The sequence below is a fragment of the Andrographis paniculata genome, unplaced genomic scaffold (assembly GCF_009805555.1).
Source record: "Andrographis paniculata isolate CXL003 unplaced genomic scaffold, ASM980555v1 Contig49END, whole genome shotgun sequence".
NCBI classification, from domain to species: Eukaryota; Viridiplantae; Streptophyta; class Magnoliopsida; order Lamiales; family Acanthaceae; genus Andrographis; species Andrographis paniculata.
In genome coordinates, this window is record NW_026137583.1 from 1,203,877 (window position 1) to 1,228,614 (window position 24,738).

Sequence of the window (24,738 nt, forward strand, 5' to 3'; positions counted from 1 at the left end):
TATAAATTAGGTGATTTGACGGTTTTCTTTAAATATGGTTTTATGTGAGTTTGTAATTGAGTGTTAGTGGAAAAAATTAATTTTTAAATATATTTTTAAATGTGCTGAGTAATCACTTTTTTTTTTTTTTGTAAATTTTCTTTTTATTTTTCAAATAATTTTTCTTATTTTTTTCATATTTTTTCTCAATTTTTTAGGATTATTCTGATTCTTCTTCTTCTTCTTTTTTTTTTTTTTTATTTATTATAGTATATAATTTTTAGATTTTTCTTTGATTATTTTGGTGTATTTTTCTTTTATGATTTTTTTTATTTGTAATATATAAAAATTATTTTATTATGCATAGAAATATTTAAATTTAATTCAAATTCTTATTCGCAATTGATTATTATTTATATTAAGTTATATATTTGTTGAGCACAAAAAATAATAATAATAATAATAATAATAAATAATGGTAGTAGGATTCTGGATGGGTCTGTATATAAGCTAAACGGCCCAGAAGTCGGGCAAAAAGAAGTCGGACAAGGAAGGATGATCGGTCGATACGGAGGTCGGACAGGACAAGGTCGGGCACGGAGATCGGACGTGATAAGGTCGGGCAGAGAAAAAGTATCGGCAGACGCGGAGGTCTGTCAAGACGAAGGTCGGGCAGAGAAGAAGTATTGTCAGACACGGAGGTTTGTCAAGACAAAGGTCGGGCAAAGAAGTGTCAAGAAGATAGTCTGTTGAACCAGTTGTCCATCTAAGGAGATAAGACAAACAGAACCGGTCGGTTGGTTCGCTGTCGGATGGTTCGTAGTCGGTTGGTCCGGTCGGATGGTCCGTAGTCGGTTGTCTCGCGGTCGGACCAAATGAGGTCGGACGGAGGACGGCTGATACGGCGGTCAGTCGAAAGAGGAAGTCGGGCGAGGAAGGACGGCTGATACTGAGGTCAGTCGAAAGAGGAAGTCGGGCGAAGAAGGACGGCTGATACGGCGGTCGGTCGAAAGAGGAAGTCGGGCGAAGAAGGATGGTCATTACGCAGGTCGGACCAAGTGAGGTCGGGCAAGGAAGAATGAGACGGGCAATACGAGGTCGGACAAGAGACCAGATGGTGGTCGCTTGATGGGACGGCCGGTGAATCGTTTGGTCTAGCGACCAGTCTAAGAAACCAGAGGTTATTGCTGGGCGGTTGAGAAGTCGGTCGGGACCAGCCGCCCATTTAAGGCAGTGAGGTTTTCAGAAGCGGTCGGCCGAGACAGTTGAGCGCTGTAATCGGCACAAGCGGTTGGTGAGTCGGTTAACACAAGTGTCGACATAAGAGGACTTTCTGGGCGGTTGACAGCGGTTGCTGTAACCGACCAGACGGCAGTTCAAACCGTTTCTTTAAAGGGTTTTAAATAGGTCTGTTCCTGACCTAAGAAACCATCTTCAATCGACATCAAATTCAAGAGAATTGATTTTGGGGATCACCACCTTATTTTCCAATCTGTAGTTTTATTTTTCAATTTATTTTCTGTACCGTACAGTGTTTAGAGATTCCTAATCTCATGCACTAATTATATCAAATTTGAAGATAATTCCCTATTTTCGGATTTTACTTTTTATTGTTGAAAATTTACATCAACAATATTATTTTTATTATATTAGATAGAAAATGTTGGAGAGAGTGACTTTATGAAATTATCTCCTTTTCGAATTCTTTTTTCATTGAAGAATTACAATTTTGTTATCAAAGTATTGTAATTATCATATTGTAAAAGCAAAAATTCTTATTATGTATATAAATAATAGTTTTATTTTCATATTACATTTTATTATAGAAAATTTTGAGTTGTTCTTTTTTCATAGATATTTAATTTATTGATATGTATTATATTTTATTTTTATGTAAAAAATATTAGTGTTTCTATTCAAACAAACATCAAACAAACATTAAACAAACTAATGTTACATAAATAATATTTTTGATTTAGAAATAAAAGTATAGCAACTTATTATTTATTATAATTAATAAATTCTAAACACATCCAAAATATATGTATAATTTTTATATATATTTTTAATTGATGTTATTCATAATAAACTAAATTGTTATTTTAACATTATATTATTTAGTTATATTACATATTTTATTCCAAATATTAAAGGTAAATCATAATTTTTAAATGATATTGTATTTATTTTTTTGTAAAATTATTTTTTAATTTATTTTAAATGATAATGTTTTTTTTAAAAAAATTATTTTTTATTTATTTAATTATTACTATTTTTATAAAAAATTTATTATTCTTAAATTTATTAAAATATTTGAAAATAAACGCGTCCAAAATATATGTATAATTTATATATATATTTTTAATTGAAATTGTTATTTTAACATTGTATTATTTTATTTATATTACATATTTTATTTTAAATATTAAAGGTAAATCATAATTTTTAATGATATTGTATTTTATTTTTTAATTTATTTTTAATGATAATATTTTTTTAAAAAAAATTATTTTTATTTATTTAATTATTATTATTTCTATAAAAAATTTATTATTCTTAAATTTATTAAAATATTTGAAAATAAACATAAAATTAATAAAAATTTCTATAATAATGTATTTTGAAATAATAACAAACTTTCGTTGATTGCTCCGTGTGTAGCACGGGTCTTCTCACTGGTATATATTAAATCATAAATCAAATATTAAGTAAATAAATAAATTTCAACTCAACTTCCAATTTTAAAACTTCAACGAAACACAATATTTTTTATCATAGACAATTCAATTTTTTTAACTATAATATATGAAATTTTTAATAGCGCTGGGTTGACAGATCGTGCACCAATTGGCGATGTTGCATAGCTCCCCATTTTTATTTTTATTTTTATTTTTTAATTTATTTTTCATTTTTATAAATTTTAAAAAATATATATTTTAAATTATAAAAATAAAAAATTGTTTAAAATAATAAGAAAAATTAAATATTTGAAAAATAATAGTGAAAAATAGAATTATAGTTGAAATAATATTATCGTAGCAACTGCATATTTAGAGTTAAAACTGAATAAATGAAATTGATGGATTGGAGATGGCCTTATATACGTTTTCATTTTACAAGTTTAAAACACTCTTATTTTTATTAATTATTCTATTCATTTTTTTCCTAAAAAATATTATTGGAATTTGATGTTGAATTTCAATTAGACTATGTTCTCAAAGCAATTTATTTTATTATAATTCATGTACAGAAAAGAATCATCATTTTATTTTATAAAATATTATATCAAATAACTCTATAAATAAACATAAATCAAGCACACCCTATATCTTTAAATTCTAATATAATACTCCGTCCCAATATAATAGTGTTGTTTATCATTTTTATTCATTCTAAAATAATAGTCTTATTTTCATAAATAACCATATCACCATAAAACTACCAATACTTTTTTCATTTTTATTACACAATTGGAACTATTTTTTACACTAATACACTCATAAGGGCAAAAAAGTCTTTTATCTATACTTTTTACCCACTACCAATATAATATCAATATTTCTTAAATCTCGTACCCAATCCAATTAAGATTATATTTATGGGACGGAAACCATGTCACTGGTTAAAAGTAAAGTTTCAGCTTCATTACCACATTCATCAGAGTTCTCAGCGAGATGTGCTTGGTTGTTAGAATTCTTCTGCCAACAATCTGCAATTCTATGTCCATACTTGCCACAATTATAACAATGAAAGGGAAATTTATCTTGGTTGTTACATCTATCTCTGCTCTGTGATATGTGATTCCCACGTCCCCGTCCTCTAAAATTTCCCCTTCCTCTTCCTCTTCCACGGCCTCTGCTCGGTTCTTCCTCATTCGGAAATGCATTTGAGTTCAAAGTAATTTGGCTTTTCAGGGCTTCTTCAATTGGTACTTCTGTCTTTGCGGCAATCCGATCAATGTGGCTCTCAATCATACCTTTCAACTCCTCAACCGATAATAGTTCGGTATCATGGGACTCAGTTATAGAAGCCACCACATGATCATACTTCATCGGCATGGTTCGAAGAACTTTCTCAACCACAGGACCATCTTCAATTTTGTCTCTATATAACCGCATTTTGTTGACAAGATTAGTGAGACGAAAAAAATATTGCTCCACCGTCTCTGTAGATGTCATCTCGTATTGATCGTACAATCTTCTCAATGACTGTAATTTAGATTTTTGGGCTCGATCGACTCCTTTGTATGACATCCTCAAGATGTCCCACGCTTCCTTTGCAGTCTTCGCACTTGCTATTTGCCCAAAAACAGAGTAATCAACACCTTGGTGGATCTGACCTAGGGCAAGTTGATCCTGTCGTTGAGTATTTGCGTCTGCTCCATCTGCAAGTCCCGGCTCAACAAACACCCATAGGCTTTGGGCCTTCAGATGCGTAGACATCATTATCTGCCAATAATTGTAATCCAAGTTTCCATCTAATTTCGGACCAATCCACACAACATTAAAACTGGTTGCCATTTCTCACGAGAGGAAGATATCAATGAAATAAATGTGATTTGCACTCTCAATAACTTGCAGGTCGAAAATAAAGAAAAGTTGAAAGACCCAGATTTAGGAGGAAGATAAAGTTAATAGGGAAAAAGGGTTTCCGTGGCTCTGATACCAGATGTAGACATAAGGAAGAAAACCCAGAGATAAAAGACAATAACTTGATACTTTTATTCTTTCTCGTAATCGACATGGCAAAAACTCACATTAGAGTAAAGAAAATAACTGAGTATTCCTAAAAATAAGCCAACGACTACTCCACTACTAACAACTTTTGTAACAAAAAACTAGTTTTTTTTTGCGATGAAAATTAAGAATAGAGATATAGTTACAAAAATATGATTTCATAGCTAAAATTTTTTTGCTATAAAACTAAAAATTATAATAAAAGAGTTTTAGCAAGAAAATATGTATTATTTTTGTAGCCAAATGATTTTAGTTATGAAAAATAATTTTGTAGCTAAAACTTTTTTTCTATGAAGATAGAATTTTCTCGCAAAAAAACTTTAGCGACGAAATTAATTTTGTAGTACATAATTTATTTTTTAAGATGAAATTAATTTTTGTTTTAAATGACACGTTTTAACTACAAAAAATACTTTGTAGTTAAAAATATTATAGCTAATTAAATATTTATTTTGTAGTGACTTTTGTTAAAAGAAGCCAATCAAAATGTGTAAAAATACATTAAAAAAAAAAAGAAAAAAAAAAGCAAAAGTCATTGAAAATGCCCGTCCAACCATACTCTAAAGAGAGAAAATAAATTCAATTAAAAGAATAAAAAATACACAGGTAAACAGGCCTTGGGTTATATATATATATACATATCAATTAAAAAAATATTATACAAAAATTTTAAAATTGATTTAATCGTATTATCTATATGTAAAACAAAATATCATAATAATATTTTATAATATTTATTTGCCTAAATATTATCATAACGTCACATATATAATCCCAAAAACGTTTTGTTAGAATATTTATTTTTATAACATTATCTTATACATACTCTCTCTCAATACTATCATAATATTACAATACTTTTTACAATATCATATGGTAATATAATTATATAGCGCGCATATAATAATAATAATAATAATAATAATAATAATAATATTGCGGTAGTATAAAAAGGATAGGTGACGAAGTCTTGTACAATATTGTTTCTACAATGCAATTTGCAAATTGAGTTGGCTAGAGTTAAGCGGATGGTCTTTTTTTTTTTTCTTAAAAACAAAAAATAGAAATAAATATTTTACATAAAAAAATAAGTTTTTCTTGAAAAACATCACATCAAAACTCTAATTCAATTTAAATATATAATTCTCAAACCTCAAATTCAATTTTCAATCCCCCAACCGAAAACCTAGTATTTCATCCTATTCAATCTCAATTACATACTTTTATGTGTATGTTTTCTTCAGATGTTTTCATTTAGAGTGGAAATTGGATTTGTTTAGTTTTGATTTGAATTTTGGACGGGTGATTTTAATTTTGATTTAAATAGTATTTGATATAATATTTTGTAAGAAAAATAAAATATTTTTTTTTATAAAAAATAGTACGGAATAAATAGTAAAATTTATTTATTTAAAATAAAAAACCAACACACATTGGTTTAGCAATGTCCCCCAAACATAAGAAACGCACAAAATTCAATAACCAAATCTTATGTTTTGTTTTTCACAATGTTAATTGAAGAATAAATAAAAATAGAATGACGACAAAAGAGTGTATCACTATTCATATCATATTCATGTTGGTAGGATGAGTTATAGTGAAAGAAGTTGAGTGTGGTTAAGAGATCAAAAAGGATTATTAAGAGTGTTCAAATTAAAGGATAAAATATCATGCTATTTTGCGCCCGACGAATAAAAACAGCAATGTTGACATTGGGATGAATGTCTACGTCCATGGTTTATTTTCAATCAATCAAGATTACCCTTTGTATGTATGTTTCAATTTGAAGTATTTGTATGTGATTTATGATAGACAATGAAAATTTAACGATCACGATTTATAATACATAAATGTATGCTGTCAAGATTTTTATTTTATACTGGATTTAAATTACATTATTTAAACTCCCAACTTTTTAGAACATTTCAAATTGAGATTTCAGACTCGATCTATTTAATTAGAGAATACAATTAAACTATATACAACATTTATTGATAGAGCAAAACAAGAGTTCACCAAAATTGTTTTTTATTTGTTACAAACCAACTCTCTCTCTCTCTCTCTCAAAGCTTTGTATCGACATTCTTGTCCACAGTCTTCGTGTTCTCATAAGGAACTTTGTATATATGACATAAAGGCTTGCATTCTTTATCGCATAATTTTGATATGCCGTTCTTATAACAAGTCGAATCTCATGAATATTCTGGTGCTTGAACCATAATTAGCACCACCCGCCACTGTCAATATTACAACAAATGTATGGATCTTGTCATTTTATCCTCTTTGTTTCAAAATATTTTCTATGGAGAAGAAGATATAAAATTCTCTCCACATAATTCCCTTTTAGAGTGAAACTATAATATACTTAAGATTTTTTTTCTCTTTCCTCTTTTGTTCATGTAATAAATTTTTATTTATTTAATTTTTTATTTCTTTTTTTTATGGACAATCAAATACTGGCGGTCTTAGTATTAAATACTTCTAGGGCAAAAATAAAGTAAGAATAAAAATTACTTTTTCTATTCCAATTCATGTATTATTTTTATTATTTTATTTGTCCCACTTAAAAGTATATATTTTATATTATATTAAAAATAATATATATAAAATATCCTTTGACTTTTAAAAAATATTTTTTTTATTTGCAAGGACAAAAATATAAAAAATAATCGTACATATTTTTATGGGAGACTTGGATTAAAATCCCTGTCAGACAAATATACTTGCAATTCAGTCCCTATTAGAAATTAGTTAGTCTGCACTCCCTACTTTATGAATTAGGTTTGTTATAGCTCCCCAATGTTTATTTTTCCCTCAATCACCGTTATATACGCAACATGTACTCGAAATAGGTTGATCAATACTTCAAATTTTGTAATATATACCTATATTACTTCCCGCTCTACCTCTATTGTAACCTTATATACTTCTAGTTAGAAATCGCGTACCTTTTCTTTTTGTGAATTAAAAAAAAAAAATTAATTCACGATTTAATAAGGGTAAAAGCAGGAAACCTCTCATATCCCCTCACACCGATTTTAAACCCTTTTTCTTCAATCTCTAGGCAAACCGATGCTCTCGAACCTCCGGAAATTAAGTAACAACCGATTCGGTGCAAAAATGTGAAGAAAACAGCTGACCGCTCCCATCCCCCAAGACAAGCTTGAAGAAGTAAGTGCCAGGTTGGACTTTTTTCAAGTTTTGATTTGTTGACCTTGATATTATACCGTAGTTTGTTCGATTATTTGAGGTGTAAATCTTGGTCCCGTATTTGTATGCATTGGTTTGGTGTTGAGAAGCCCTAAGTGATCGGTGTAGTTTTATTTGTTAATCGGCTTTGAAATCGTTCGTATATTTGCCCAGATACACCGAGTTGAGTGTTTTATTTTGGCACCAATTTTGGATTATTTTATTTATTTAATTTGTGATTTTTGTTAATTTTGTAGATGTACATTTTGTTTAGTTACCCGAAGTTGCAAATTTTAGTTTTTTTCTATTGTTCGAGTAATGTGAACTTGTGGTATTTATTTACAAATCGAGGAAAGAATACAAGTAGGTTATCATCCGATTTGCAGTACCATGTTTTCATAACGAGGTGGAGAAAATAAAGAAATGCATATTGGATGAACATATTAGAGCCATCAAAATGACTCAATTCGACCATTTTCTGGACTGCCTAAAGATAAGGTTGTAGTGGCACCGCCTGCTTGCCTTGATTAATAACTTTAGCCCGGAGCCCACGTCATTCAACATCGGAGTTGACATTATGGAAACAACATGATATTATTTTTACCATTTGTTCCCACATGTTAGCATCACCAGATAGCTCATTCCATTACCAACATGCTTGCAAATACATATATATACATGTAATATTAACGTATATAACTTTATAATAGCAATGTAGTTGTGTGAGATGTGGAATTTGATGTTTAGTTGTGCTATATAGGTAATGGTTGTACTTAGCAACAACAACAGGTTTTAATCAGCTATTAGAATTCCAAATGATTACCCAATAATAGAATTCAAATACCATGGAAATAACATGATATTATATTTATCATTCGTTCTTACAGAGTTGCATCATCAAATACCTCAGTACATTATTAATATACCTGCAGAATATATTTACAAACATCTACTATTTCATTATATACTTGTGTAATAGAGTTACATACCACTTACTACAATAAAATATACCAGCAGATCCAACCGGTTATATCCTATTGACGCATAAAGTAATTATATTACACCCATTAAATAACGTTACATGCTTTGTAATCACACTATTGAAAAATATGGCATAAGCTGTTGAATGTAAATGTATCATGCCCAAACCTTTCCACCAAGTATATATGCCCTGGTAACTTTTGTTTCAGAAACCGACCGTTCTTTGTTTGAAACATTCAATTATTGTCGGTAATCAGGGATGAATGTATCATTATAGTATTCCCGTGAATCCCAGAAATCTACGTAATGAGTAAACAATACATATTTACCATAGATGACTGAACAAGTCATAAAGGACTTAGTTAAACTATGTTGGTTGTTACTTGTACATGCTTTATTGTTTTGCCATTGAACAATGTGGGCATGTGCTGTTGAATGTAAACGTACTATGCCCAAATTTTTCCATCGGGGTTGGGAGAAGAAGTACTCACACCGAGTTCGTAAATTGGCCCTTCCATAAGAGGATCAACTGCAATCAAACACATTCATGGATACTTGCTACTACACAGATAATACCTAAGCAACCATTATTTATACCCTAAATGTCGGTGTTTGTACCCAGAGCACATACTAACATACCTGCATCAAATACCGATATGCCCTAGCGCAGATCTTACGTAACGATAAAGTTGGTATCACATGCTTCAATATCGGGTATATATACCCTAGTAACTTGTGCTTAGGTAACCAACCATTTTCGGTTCAAAATATTCACTTATTTTCGGTAATCATGGATGAATTCATTGTAATAGTATTTCCATAACACTCTGAATTATATAAAGAGATAAACAACATATTTACTATAGATGACTAAACAAGTAAAAAATGACTTAATTATATTGTATGATGTATGTAGAATTATACTCTAACCTCCACTTATAGATGGCTAAACAAGTTATAAATGACTAAATTAAATTATATTAGTTGTTAGAATATATAATTTATGTCACGAATTGAAAATCTTTAGACTCATTACATAGTAATCTGCATCGTAGCACACACAACAATATTTAAGTGAACACGCTAGTCGTAATCTACTATTAGGACTTCAAGTGTTTTTGGCGTAATAGGACAAACACATCTTGTCTAAAATATTTTGACCCATGACATAATAATCCAAACTACTGCACACTTATAAACTCAATATCAATTAGCCAGAAACATTTCAAAGAAGTATAACTTGGTTGAGCTGGTAAGTACTTCAGCATGGCTCCGATGTACCCCCTATAGATTTTAATGTACCAATTCTTATCAAATTATGTACCCGGGCTCTGCTTTCATGTAAATAAAAATATAACATTATGACATAAGTGGGTAATTGTGTACCTGCATACTTTAAATGAATGCCCGAAGTGTATGAAATGGTAATCAACATATATTTACTATAGATTGTTAAACAAGTAATGAGTTACTAGGGTAAGTTATGTTGATTGTTACTCATATACCACTGTTCCCATGGATTGATTGGTTATTAAGACCTATTACCCAGTAATACACACCGTAGCACACAAAATAATCTTTGGTCTACAAAGGTAGAGAGAGGAAGTACTCTCACCGAGTTCGCGCATTGGACCCTCTGCATGGGATTGACTAAAATAAACTACATTTGAAGATACCTGGTACTACAAATCTAATGCCTATGAAATCATTATTTATATCTCTTATATCGAGGTTTATACTCGGCTCACATGGTTACATACCAGAATCATAAATGTAGATACCCTATATAAGATATTACGTACCTACAATAACAATCAAATATACTTCAGTTACGATTACATATGCTCAGGTAACCTATAGCTGGAGAACATGCATTTTTGCTTAAAATATTCACTAAATGACAGTAACCATGAATGAATTCAACCATGGTAGTATTTCTCGTAACACCCCAAAGTGTATGGAAATATAAACAATACATATTTACTATTAATGGTTAAGCAAATCATAAATAATTAGTTAATTTATATGATAATATTCCAACATTCACTTGTAAATGACTAAACAAGTCATGAGTAAGTAAATTAAATTATGTTGGTTGTTAGTATAAATGACTGATGTCATAAATTGAAATTCATTAGAGTTATTACGATTAATCCACATTGTTTCATACACAACAACATTTAGTGAAGAACATACTTGTATAGCGCATGACTCAACTAGATAGGAAAATGCTCCAAAGCGGGCCTTCCATACCCCTAAACTCCCATGGTGTACAAAATCCTAGTAATTGTGTACCTTCTGTAGTCTAACGTGTAACTGAACAACGTAATCTTATGGCAAGGTTTTCGAATTGTGTACCTTCATGGCTCCATTTAATGCCTGTAAGGATTTAGCATATAACCTTCATAGATTCCGAAACAGATTAAGACTTAATCCTCATTTGTATGTTTCTAACGGATGTGACATGATCAACACAGTATGTTCGTGTACTTTATGTCACTGCGATTATTAATTATCAAGACCACACTGATATTGTTGGGACAGTAATACGCTACCACCAGATGTGCTTTGATAGATCAACTAAATACTCCTCCAGATAATTCGTGTGTCTCTATTCATTTATTTGAAACCTTGTGTCATTGAATTATCATACATAAAGGAAAACTGTCACATACCCGTTGTTCATGTTCATATACCATCAGAATATCCAAATTACAACAACAGTTATATTCTTGCTATTGTATATTTACCTTCCACATTACATTTTTATCAATTATGTCAAATGTAATTACACACCAAAAAGGACATTTAGAACAAAAACAAAAATTACACTTCAAAAGGCCTACGGTACCGCAGCTTTACAATTTCTTTTGTCGTGCCCGAGACGACCACAACGTCCACATTTTCGTGACTATTTTATTTGCTGCGAGTCATAGCATCATTTTTTCGATTCATATTACAATATGTCTTCTCCTTTGAAAAAATATCATGGATAACTCTGTCGAGCTACATCTCGATGTCTTCTCAACATTCTGCCAACTCATCGCCTTTCAATCCCTCTGCGCCTAGCCGTGTCTCCCCACCGCTGCATAAACATTAGGAAGATAACACATACATCACATTATTCCGTTCCAATGTCACAACACCCGCTCCGCCACCACCTCCATGTCGCCACAACACCCGCTCATCAATGCCCTCCAACTCGCCGCCTTCTCCGACCTCAATGGCATCATTTGAATCAATTTTTTTCCCTATCCGACAAGCCCCACCCGACTTAAAAAAATTGACAATGCATCCAAAATGCTCGATCCTGGGCACGACGCCATACACATTTCGCAAAGTCCTCACCAAATCCAATCATTTAATCGTCATATCCAAATAAACACATGCCACGAGAGAAAAAGTAAACGTCACCTGATCGAGATGAATTCCCGAGTCCTCCATCCTTGAAAACAAATTGACATCCTCTTTTTCCTGCAACATTTGTTGCAAGCCCGAAGATCATAGCGTTCCGTGTTATTATATCTCGTTCAGGCATTTCGTCGAACATCTTCTCAGCAGAACAATCGCTTGAAAAACCAAATATTCACAAATAGATTTTGAATATATTTACAAATGGATATGTTTGAAAGTTTGTTAAATGTGAGTAAGCATCATCGAGCAGGGCATTATAATTTTCCAAAAAATACCCTGATTTTACCTCTAATCGATATATAGTTACTAACCTAAAAAAAAATTGAGGTTTGTCGATTTGAGCGCGGAGCAATGGGTGTTCGAGATCGACAACCGGCGAATGAATAAGTGATGAAGATCAAAAGAGTGTGAGCGACCAGCACGGCGGGTTCAATTTTGTAGTTGCCGGTGTTTCTTCGTGGATTTTGTGATCGAAAAATAATTACAGTGGTTTCTTTGTCGTTGGGTGGGGAAGGAGGATGAAAAGGGAGGAAAAAATAAATAATATGAAAAAGGAGGGAGTACAACCCAAGTTTTATCAAATAGGGACTGAATGTAAATAACTTTTGGCAAATAGGGATTTAAATCCAATTCTACCTATTTTTATTAACAAATAAAATTCTTGAGTAAGGAAAACCAATGTGTAGGATTTTTTGAGAATGATCTTATAAATTAGACTATGGGTTTGGGTATAGGCTCAATGGTCAAGACGTTATTAAGAAATGAGCTTTTTCGGGAGAACCTGTGACTAGGTGATTGGTGGATATAGAGGTCGGACAAGGAGAGGTCGGACGAAGAAAGATGGGCCGGCCGATGCGGAGGTCGGACAAATGGAAGCGGGCAAAGGGAGACGAAGTAGTAGATGTGCAGGTCGGATGAAAAACAGTTCCAAGGCGGTTGGAAGAAGTTACAACTGGCAATCGGATATGAAGGCACGATCTGATAACAACATTGGGGTGGTTGACATGAGTTTTTAAATAGGTCTTTTCACGATCTGAAAGCGGCATCTTCAATCGACATCAAATTCAGTAAAATTTTTTTGGGGGTCATCCTTTTACTTTTTACAGTATGTAGTATTTCTTTTCAATTTTCTTTTATGTATCATATCGTGTCTGGGATTCATAATCTCAAGCATTTATTTTATCAAATTCAAAGATAATTTCTATTTTCGGATTTTATTTAAAATCTGCATCAACAAAAATATTATTTGTTAATTTATTATTAAAATAAGCCCAAAAGAATACATTGATTTTGGACAAATGGAGGAATAGTTTTCTTAAATTATTTTAAAATAAATAATTAGAAATTTGTTTTACAAATATTTATTTTATTTATTTATTTGTAAAGTGTTAAAAATATTCTACTATTAACTTTAGTATTATAAATATATATATATATAATATTAATATTATTCTTTTGAAATGGCCCCAAATCTTAGGGCATGGGCTGGTCCAGTTTTCTCCGTTCTATAACAAATGATATTTTTTTTTCTATAACAATTGATATATTTCTATATTTTTATTTTAGGTTAAATTTATTAAATTAAAATATAATTAAAAAAATATAGATCAACTTAATTAACTACGTAACATGTAACATAATACATACATCACTTAGGATCCACTAAAAATTTCTATATTTCTATCTTGTTTTTAAAAATAATAAATATTTTTATCTATATTTAAAATTTCACATTTTTTTATAAAATTTATTTATATTAATTATAAATAAATAAAAGTATTTTTCATTTACTTTTATTATAAAAAATTTTATTGTCTACACTATGATATTCATATTGTATATATTTTTTTTGCGATATAATATTTAAAATATTTAAATACATATTTTATTTTTGTAGTCATATATATTAAATTTATTTTAAAATTATCAATATTATTAATTATATAAATAAATAATAAAATAATATCATAATTTATTATTATTAACTAATTAAATATTATTGTCTTGGATTAATTATATTGAAACGGAGAGTATGCAGTATAAAATTGTGATCTATCATTTATTGATGTGCAGTTATTTTGATTTTTTTTTTAAGTTCGATTCAACTAATGTTTGAAAAAAAAATAAAAATTAGTGATCGGAAAAAATATGAAAAAAATAATCAATCCAACTGCTATAGTATTAATGGTAGCGGTGGTGATAGAGTAACAAGGGTGCGTTTTTTTGTCAATTTTTTATTTTAAAAATTTTATCATTTAGACTATGTATTTTTTAAAATATATAAATTTTTTATTCTCACAAAACATATTATCAAATATTATTTTATTATAAAAAACAAATGAATTTTTTTCAAACTCAATTAAACATTAATTATCAAAATTTATGTAAAATGTCTGGAAAAAATTTCCTTGATATTTAAAAGGATTCTGAGACAAATTAATTTTGACTGTGAATTTTGTCTTGAAATTATATCCGTACAGAAAAACTCGTTATCATTTGTATTGATTCGGACTTTCCAAAATTATGTGTTTGTTTGGAGGTTTGGATTTTGAGTTGAGATTTGAATAGCAAAAATTTTGAATTTGAATAGTTGTATGATGTGATATAAATAGGTATTGATGTGATGTTTTGAATGTAAAATTAATTTTTAATATAATATAAAAAAATAAAAAATAAGTGTTTGATTTGATATTTTTGAGGAAAAAAAATTGGATGAACAGTTGAAAAAAAATTCAATCCCTCGAAAAACACAAAAACTTCTGAATTTATGAAGCCATTTAGGATTGGTGTGTTAGAGAGGCGTGGTCGCCTCAGAAATTTAGAGACTAAGTAAGCTCACCCGCCTGCATGTAATAATACATTTTAAATAACATCAAGAAATTATTATTATTATTATTATTATTTTGAAAAAAATAAATATATAATAAAGAGGAGAGATTGCCGTCGTCACTGCCATTGCTATTGCCGCTGACGCCAGAGAAGGAATCGAATGAGTAGGAGCCTCTTGTCGCTGCCGGAGAAGAAGAAGAAAGAAGGGGAGGGCTGCCGCTCGCCGTCGCCGCCGCCACCTGAGATGAAGAAGAAGAAGGGGAAGGGGGAAGGAGGAAGATGTGGAGAATATATAATAAAAACTTCAAAAATTTTGAAACAGTTTTCTTAATTAAAAAAATAATATATATAATAAAATTTTGGAATTTTAGAGACTGTGTAATTAATTAAATATAAATAGTATATATAATAAAAATTTTGAAAATTACTAGATCATTTTTTTCAATTTCCATAAAATCGACACAAATAAACCCAACCCAACCCACGGCTAAGGCTAAACACATGAAACCGGCCCTCGACCCATTGCACAACAAAAAAATATCCCACATGTAAGGAAAATAAAGCAAACAGAAAAACAGTGGTCGAAAAACTAAGATACCATACAAACTGTAAGCAAAAATCGAAACCCAACTCCTTTGCAGTTTCGATTCGACACAGTGTATTAAAAATAGCACGTGGAAACTCCACATAAATTTTTCTCTTGTGATTTTTCTATTTTGAATTTTCCACATAAATGTTGTTTCTTATCTTGCAAAATATATATATATATATATATATATACTTCAATTAGTTTTTTATCCTCTTGTTGGTGTGTATTTTAAAAGTGGAAGAATACAAATAGCAAGTATCCCACTCACAATAAATGATCCTTGCATAGCTTGGGCTTAAATGTTTGGACTACGTGGACTCAGCCCAATGATGAAAAAAAATTCTTTTGTCAATGTTACATTTAACTGTACTCTGTGGAAAATAGGTGGGAGAGACTTTCTCAATAGATTAAAGAAACAAAACCCTCGGCCATTTTTTTTTTTAAATATATATATTCCATTTAGTTTTCAAAAGGAGACACACAAGGAAAAGCCTCAACATTTTTCTTTTTTATCTCTACAATCAAATATGCTCCAAAAAATTTTATTTTCTTCTCAGATTCGCAGAATCTGTAATTCCGTTCAATTTGTTCTATTTTGAAAGATGATTGGTGGCGACCGAATTTGCTTCAAATTCCTGAAGTTCATATTCGATTTTAAATCTAATTTTGGATTTGTGAACTCAGATTTGATCATATCTCACATTTGGGAGTTTAAATCTAACACTATTCTTCAGTTTAAATCTACCACCACTTCACCACTTTTTAATAGCAAAGTTCTTTAACAACCAATAATAATAATAATAGAGAAAGTTGATGAGAGTTGAGACATGAATGAATAGCTAGTTTGAATGATGAGAGAGAGAGAGAGAGAGATGAGGGGTAGATACCAGAATCAAGCAAATGCTTGTTTACTTAATTCTTGAGAAGTAATAAATGTGCCATGGAAGCCATAGGGAACTCTTGCAGGCAGCTTAATGAGAGCAACTTGTTCCATTGTGGAAGCCTTGACAATCACAAACTCTGATGTTTCCATCTCTTCATCCCTCACAAAACTCATAACATACCCTTCATCTCCATCTCCATCTCCGTCTCCCCCCGCAACGCACGGCTCTCCCCCATACTTTCCCTCCCCATATAAATATTTTGTCACCTCACCGCTGCTCAAATCGACCCTAGCAATTCCACTACACTTAGGCCACGGATCAGCTATTGCCAAGTACACATATCGAGCTTTCTTCCCAACTACCCGTTTCTCTACTTGTCCTCCTTCCAGATTCATTCCGCCCACAATAACCCTATGTGCCGACTCATTTGTTGCTAAGTTTAACCTAATCTCACACAATTCAGTTTTCAGAGGTTCATCGGAGCCATCCGAAAAGATGGAATCGGGAGGTGTCATGCGCGACGAGATCACCACGATGATCTTGTGGCCTTGCTTGTTGTACTCTTCCCACGCATTGTACATATGAAAGCAAAAGCAACCGGGCACTTGTATCCATTGCATCATCGATTCATCAGCTGCATTTTTGGGGAGGACACCAAATCTTGCAACTTTGCTTGGCTCGTACATCAATGGCGGCCCGCCGCGTAGCATCTCCGATAGCTTGAATACAATTTGATGATCCGGGATGATCACGTGACTTTCTGAGATGGCAAAGTCGTGAACCATTGTGGGATGCGGGAGGGAAATCTCTATCTCACGTGCCTTCTCCCCCCATTTGCTGAATTTGAAGAATTTAAGATATGGCTTTGTAAGAACATTGTAGCTCAGAGTGTAGAAATCCCCAGTTTCGGGATCCACCTTGGGATGTGCAATTAGGGATTTATCATTGATCTGTCCGTCGAAATCGTACCGTTGGATCGTCTCAAGATCACCATCTTCGCCAACACGGACTATGTAGGGAAGGTCTTCTTCGGACATTGCGAGAATCCGACCGTTAAAGTATACCAAGCCGGCGTTAGCCAAGCCGACGCCGTTCGACTCGTCCACAAGCCCAACCATAGCACGTGCGCCGAAGAGGGCCAGCCGAGCCAACCCTAAATGGCCACGTAGCTCGCCGATGGGCTTGAGGAAAATGTTCCTCCCCAAACCGGCCTCAGCAATCAGCCGGTTCGTTCGAGTGAACCGGCAAGCGTAGGTCGCCCGGTTCGTGGGGTTGAGAGTGAGAGCATGGATCATGCTGTCCCCGTCGAACAAGTGATGCCCGCCGGTGGGTGGGAGAAAGGGGTTTCCGCCGTTCCTGAGGTACACGCCTTGGAGAGTCTTGGGAATGGTTCCCACAACTTGGAGATCGTGGCGGACCGGGCATTCCTGGACCGGCGCGAAGTTTCCGGCGAGCTGAACCGCTGGATCGATCGTGGGGCTTACGGTTATTTGATTCCTTTCCAGTTTGATGAGAATGAAGGTTTCGAGTAAGTCGAGGGCTGCGGCTGCAATTCTCTGAAGGGGATTCAAATGGGGAGGGGAAAATGGAGTTAATAATGAGAAGGGAGGAGATGATGACGTCGACTGTTTTTGCAGTAGCAGGTTAGGAGGTTGAGGTCGAGGTGGGAGAATCTTGCATGAAATTACACAAGAGTGGCTTCTTTTTGTGCTCATTTTCTTGTGGTCTGGGAATGGAGAATGGCGGTGGCGGTGGTGGTGGTGGAGGAGATGCATGATGATTGTACAGTGAGCTCACTTAGCTTAGGTTAGACGTACAGGGTGGGTAGGTTGGAAGTGGTGGTTCTTAATTTTAAGGACCAGTCGGAGAAGAAGAAGAAGAAAAAAACAAATGATGACGACGATGATGATGAAATTGAATGACTTCACTACAGGCGTTAATAGCTAGGACACGTGGCATTCAAAGGCCTTCTCATATTACTGTGAAACTGTTACATGTTCAGTAGAGCACAAATTTACATGCAACAATAGTTTGTTGCTTATAACCATCTCACCTCGACCATTTAAGTTTGAGTTTCAAATTTCTGAATAATATAATAATATTTGTTACAATATTTTAACGAAAAATTAAAAATAATATATTTAATATAAAATAAGTTTTATAATTTGATAATTTTGAAACAAATTATGATAATATGTGAACAAAACCAAATATATAGCATTTGTTTTTTTTTTGTTTGTTTTTTTCTAGGAAAAAGCCTTAAGACCGTACAGAATGCATATATATATATATGCTTATCACACAAGAATTATAAAAGTGTATCACGTAAACGATGACCCGATAGTGTAAGTTGAACTCGTAACCATAATATTATGGATTTCAAATATGTAATTTAATGCATCAATTGTTTAAAGTTAAAAAAACAAAATTATGAACAACAAAATAATGATTTCAACTCTCTTTTTTTCCTTCTATATTGGAAAAGAAAATTGTGCTTTATATATTTTTATTTTCAAGTGAATATAAATTCAAATTATAATAAGTATTAATTACAAGGATGTTTATATAACTAATAATTTTAATAAAAATATAAAAAAAATTGTATATGTATAAAATTATTATAATCCTTTGTTCATTATTCATTTTTTCCTTTCAGTCTTGACAGATGACCGTTTATTAATCTTAAATATATTTAATAAATATAAATCAATTTAATTAAATTTATAATATTTTATAGGTAAAACTCATTTAAAATATATTTATTTATAGCTCTTTTCAATAAACAATATTATTATCTTCATTTGAAACTCCATTGGTTTACATTAATTATAAACAAATAGATTTTTTATTTATTTATTTGTATGACATTAAATTATATTCTCTACAAAATGACATTTATATTATATAAATTTTATTCAAATATAATGTTAAAAATATTTGAATACATATTCTAAATTTTTTAAATATATATTAATTCATATTTTAAAAATACTAAAAAAATTATAAAATAATATCATAAGTTACTATTATTATCTTATAAATTTTTACTACTTAAATAACTGTGTCAAGAACAAATAAATAATATTTTCTTGGATGAAGGGAGTAAAAATTTAAATAAATGCAACAAATATAATAAAAATATATTACTTAAATAACTGTATCAAGAACAAATAAATAATATTTTCTTGGATGAAGGGAGTATAAATTTAAATAAATGCAACAAATATAATAAAAAAAAAAATGTAGTAATAGAGGTGTAGTAAAAAATCGCTAACGATGGCTTAATCGAAAAAACTTGTTGAAATTGATTAGTTCGTAAAGTTCCCCGGTCTTCTAAAAAAAATGATTTGGGCTATCTCATGATATCCGAATAATTAATGTAAATAGATGACAAAAATAAGGCTAGTAAACCAAAAATGAAGCTGAAAATTGGAAAAGCTAGAATTAAAGAAACTGTAAAATTTTGAAAAAAAAAAAAAGTGTTTTTGAAGGAAAAAATACAGAAAAAGATTAAAGAAAAATTATTTAGGAAAAGAGAGGAAGAAAGATGATAAAATGATGTGTTCTTGAAAGAAATTACATAAATAAATTGCAGAAAATTATTACGAAGAAGAAGATGAAAAAAATGTGTTTGGAATCTATCTGATCTTCCTTAATCCGCTTTTCTATCCTCAATCTTGTTTTGGATAAAATTTTATACCTATTTTTTTTTTCAAACAATTTCACTCTTCTTTCTTCCAATCATTTTCTCTGACTAGACACTTCCATTTCTATTGGGCTGCCTTCACATCCAACTGGGTCTTCTTGGACAATGGGACCAAGTGAGTCGGAAGGTCCGTTCGCTGATCTGGGCCAGCTAGGGCCAACCAAATGTTGGGCCGTAGGTATCCTTGGGTCGAAAGTCATCCACTTTAGGCTGCGCCCGTACTAGGTTGGCCCCAATTTATTATTTGGGCGTGTACAAATGCCTCCAACAAAATTATTTGGACAAAAATTAATTGTGATCCTGACGATTTTGTTAAATACCTGATATTTCCATGCTTTGATGACTCCTTTACAAACACTATCCTTTATGTTTGATGCTTCGCTATCCAACATCATGATCTTCCTTCCACACTTACTCGGCCATTCCAACCGTTGTCTCGCCTTTCACAAGATCATGTTCAACAATATGTTGATCATGTCTGCCTTCAAGCTCCCATAGGGAATGATAAAACCTTTTCAAATGTCTCCCGTTGATGAATGTCATCAATTCTTTTTCTTCGAGCTCCATCAATCTATACGCGTCATTAGATGACTTAGCCGATTTGATAAAAAGTTATTCTCAAGTGGGGGACTACTTGCCGAACTTTACGTCTTTGGGACCTTTCGGGAGGATGGTCTTTCACACCATGTCATTTTCCTGGAAAATCTAGGTCCTTACGTACTTCCGGAAGATCGATTCGGTTTTTCTCTTTTAATGTCGAATGTACTCGAGGGCCTACAGCCTCTTTTTGGGCAGGGCATTAAGCTCTTGGAGCAGGGCCTCTTCCATCAACAACTCATTTATCTTCAAGATTCGGAGAGAAACCACTGTAATCTCTAGCCGCAACACAACATCCTCGCCATAGGTCATCTTGTAAGTTGTACTCATGGTCACAGAGAATTTGGCGTTCCGATATGCCCATAAAGTCTCTTCCAAAGTGTAATGCTAGCCCATCGGATTGTCCTCCAGCGCCCTCTTGATAATGGAAATCAAGATTCTTTTCGTCACCTTGGCTTGCTCGTTAGCCTGAGGATAATATAGAGAGGAATGTAGTTGTTGGATCCCATATTGGACTGTGAAGGCTTTGACCATTGTGCTCATAAACTCGGTCACTTGGTTGGTGGTTATTGTCTTGAGAATGTCAAACCTGTGAATAATGTTATTCTTGATAAAATGTATGACATTATTATGTTGTACCTTAGCTAATGGGACAACCTCCGCCCATTTCCTGAAGTAGTCGGTAGCTACAAAGATGAAGGAATGCCCCTTGGAAGATAGAGGATGGATTTCTTCGATGATGTCAATCGCCCATCCATAAAAGGCCAAGGTTTGATGATTGAATGAAGTTCTTCCACAGGGATCCATTGGAGTGGACCATTGCGCTGACATGTTGAAAATCCCCGAGCATAATCCATGCAATCCTATGAAATTTGTGTAAAAAAAATAACCGTGTAAGAGGATTTTCCACTTCATAGCAAGTCCTACCCTACGGACACCTCCGACGCCTTCATGGACCTTGGCCATGACCTTTTAGCATCTTCGTGACCCATGCAGCGTGCCAATGTTCCATCGAATCTCTAGTAATACAGCTCTCTGTCAATCGAGGTGTATTTTAGGAACTGATGACCCACTGCTTTTGAGGCTACCTTCCCAGGTTATGTTAGACCTTTCAGTAGCGGAGTGCGCCAGTACGGGTTTCGATCAGTTTGCTAACAGTCACATCCTTGCAGTATTTCTATTCTTTTAAATCCAGAAGCCCACTGCGCTAAGTTGTTTCCCTCTAAATTCTCTTTCCAAGGTATATCATCCAAAATAACCTCCGTGAGCTGCTGAAGAAGGTTGTAGGGTTCTCAAAGGAGATCTTGAAGCCGTGGTTCCTTGCACTTGAACTCTTTAAGAGCCTAGCAAATAACCAACTAAGAATCCCCTTGAATAACGACTTTCTTAACATTTTTTGCGACCAAAAATCGCAATGCTAATAGCAACGCCTCATACTCGGCTTCTTTATTCGTGACACCCTGTGGAAGCTGGTGGGCGAAACGCCATACTTCTTCTTCTAGAGTGGAGATTATCATGCCTGCTCTGGTTGCTCCAGAAGTACTGGACTCATCGAAAGTAACCAACCAAGGTTCCAACCCTACATACTCCAAGGCGGTGGCCTAAACCCTCTTGGGATGTTCAGCCAAATAATCTGCAATGATTTGCCCTTTTAAGGACTTAAGGGGCTATTATGTCAATGCGAACGATACTAATTTCAACGCCCATTTAACTAAATGGACTTGAAGGACCGGCTTGTTTAATAAATAGCATAAAAGATCCAACACCGAACTCTTTCTCGGCGGCTTGATCGACCTTCCGAGCCTTTTGAACACTAGTTTTCGAGGGTCTATTTTCTTGTCGTCGACCCCAGCCCCTAAAATCGAACTCTTGGATGTTTTTGGATCCATTCCGATAAAATTTATTGGTGCAGAAAACGTCTTTGTATCAACCTTCATATCGGGCTTCTCGCCGAGCTTGAGGCGGCCTTCTTTGATGGTCTTCTGGACCGCATTCCTGAAGGCAGTGCAATTACCGATCTGATGGTCATATACTTTATGCCATTTAAAAAATGATTTTCCGTTCAAATTCTCTTTGGTCGGTATTTTATGGCCCTCCTTAAGGCGGAGCTGGTTATCCTTAAGTAAGTACACGAAAATCTGCTCTATTTTCGCAATGTCAAAAAAGTAAGACACCTTTTGGTTCAGCTCCATCGAGGCGGCTTAAGAGCAGGGCAGGTGTATGCCTTCCCTTAGGAAATCTTGGCCATGAAGTTTTCTTCTTGTTCCTCCTCGGCTTCGGCAACACCTTCCTGGGCATAGATGCAGTGGTTTCCACTCCGTAAACTTTTTATTTTGGGTTGTTTGAGCTTCTTTTACGAGTTGTTCGGCCTTCACAACTTTGGACATCAGCTGTCGGAAGTCATGAGACTCTTGAAGGGCCAATTTCTCACGCAGTTGGTGCGTCATATTGTCAATTGACATGTTCACCACCTAGTTTTCCGGCATACAAACTTGACATCTACTTTTGGACCTCCTAGATCGTTCCAGGAACTGATTGAAAAATTCTTCACCACGCTGACAAAAATTTGTCAAGCCCGATACGGTCACCTTTAGGAGAGGGCTGTAGAAACATTCGTGAAAGGACCTCTCCATGTCTGCCCATGTATGGATATAACTCGAATGTAGAAAAATATACAACAAAAAAGCCGGACCTATCAAGAACAACGAAAAAAAACTGGAGTTTATACCAATCATTATATCTAATCTCTTCTCCACGTTGAGCCATAAATTGGCTGATGTGTTTGATTGTGGAACGATAATCTTCCCCTAAAAAAAATGTGAACTCGGGTCTCCGAGTGTTGCAATGCAGAAGATGATCCAAGGGAATGTATTCTAGGAAAGGCCTTTGGTAGTGAGGTTTTGCCGATAAACGAATGGGATCACCATAAATTCTTCGAATCGCATCATCAATTACTTAGGGATTTATAATTGGATGAGGCGGAGGCACCACTTCTGCCAGCCCCCCAAGCTGTTCAGGAGCTACCTGAGTGGGCGGAAAATTGTGCAGTGCCGATTGCATGAAAGCCTGATGAGCAAGTCCCCGTTGTGGGAAACGAACTCGAGAGTCTTCCATAGCTTCTCTAAGGATTGGGGTGTGCTAAAATTCTGGGGGCTGGTTGGGCAGGATTGTAACACCACGACCCACAAGACATGCAACGCTGAGTACATCAGGATAGTAGACTGGCATCACAGGTCAACACGAGTCTTTTCATCGCCCTTTTATCCTTACTCATACGCACCGTGTGAGACTTACTCTAGGGCAAGCACTCTTAACTCTAGATTTCTTTCAGTTGGGTTCCTGAAAAGAAATGTGCACGTTTTTGATATGAATAGTATATTCAATTAATTTAACCTCTAATCAACTTCGGATAGCCTAATACCGACTTATCCACACACGGAAATTGGCCAAGCAACGGCCCAACTTTGGGGGGTATCATATCCTCCCCTATTTTTTAGAATGCAATGTCCATGTTGCACCCCAAGGATCCCTCAACTACTAGGCCTGTCAACAGTCCATTCAACGACTGCGGGCTTTTGTAGGTCAGCTCTGATACTAACTGTAACTCCCCGGCCTGCAAGACACGGAAAGCCAGGCGTGTCGAGATTGTAAACTGGCCTCACAGGTCAACACGAGTCATTCCAACACACTTCTGTCCTCACTCACGCGCATCCTGGAAGACTTCCCAAAGGATCACCGTCCTTAAATTACTTTAGATCAAACATGGTTAATTCTAGAGTTCTTATAGTAAGGTTCCCGAAAAGAAATGTGCACATTATTGTCTTGAGTAGTCTA

General features: G+C 33.5%; 2 protein-coding genes across 2 annotated transcripts; both read right to left on the reverse strand.

The window, feature by feature from the left end:
* Positions 1–3,575: 3,575 nt before the first annotated feature.
* Positions 3,576–4,499, reverse strand: LOC127252833 (retrovirus-related Pol polyprotein from transposon RE1). Its single transcript, XM_051277158.1, has one exon. It carries the CDS (start codon positions 4,497–4,499, stop codon positions 3,576–3,578), a length of 924 nt encoding a protein of 307 aa, XP_051133115.1.
* Positions 4,500–16,609: 12,110 nt separating this feature from the next.
* LOC127252834 (9-cis-epoxycarotenoid dioxygenase NCED6, chloroplastic) lies at positions 16,610–18,376 on the reverse strand. The gene has a single exon (XM_051277159.1). The coding sequence runs from the start codon at positions 18,374–18,376 to the stop codon at positions 16,610–16,612; it is 1,767 nt and encodes a 588-aa protein (XP_051133116.1).
* Between the last annotated feature and the right edge of the window lie 6,362 nt (positions 18,377–24,738).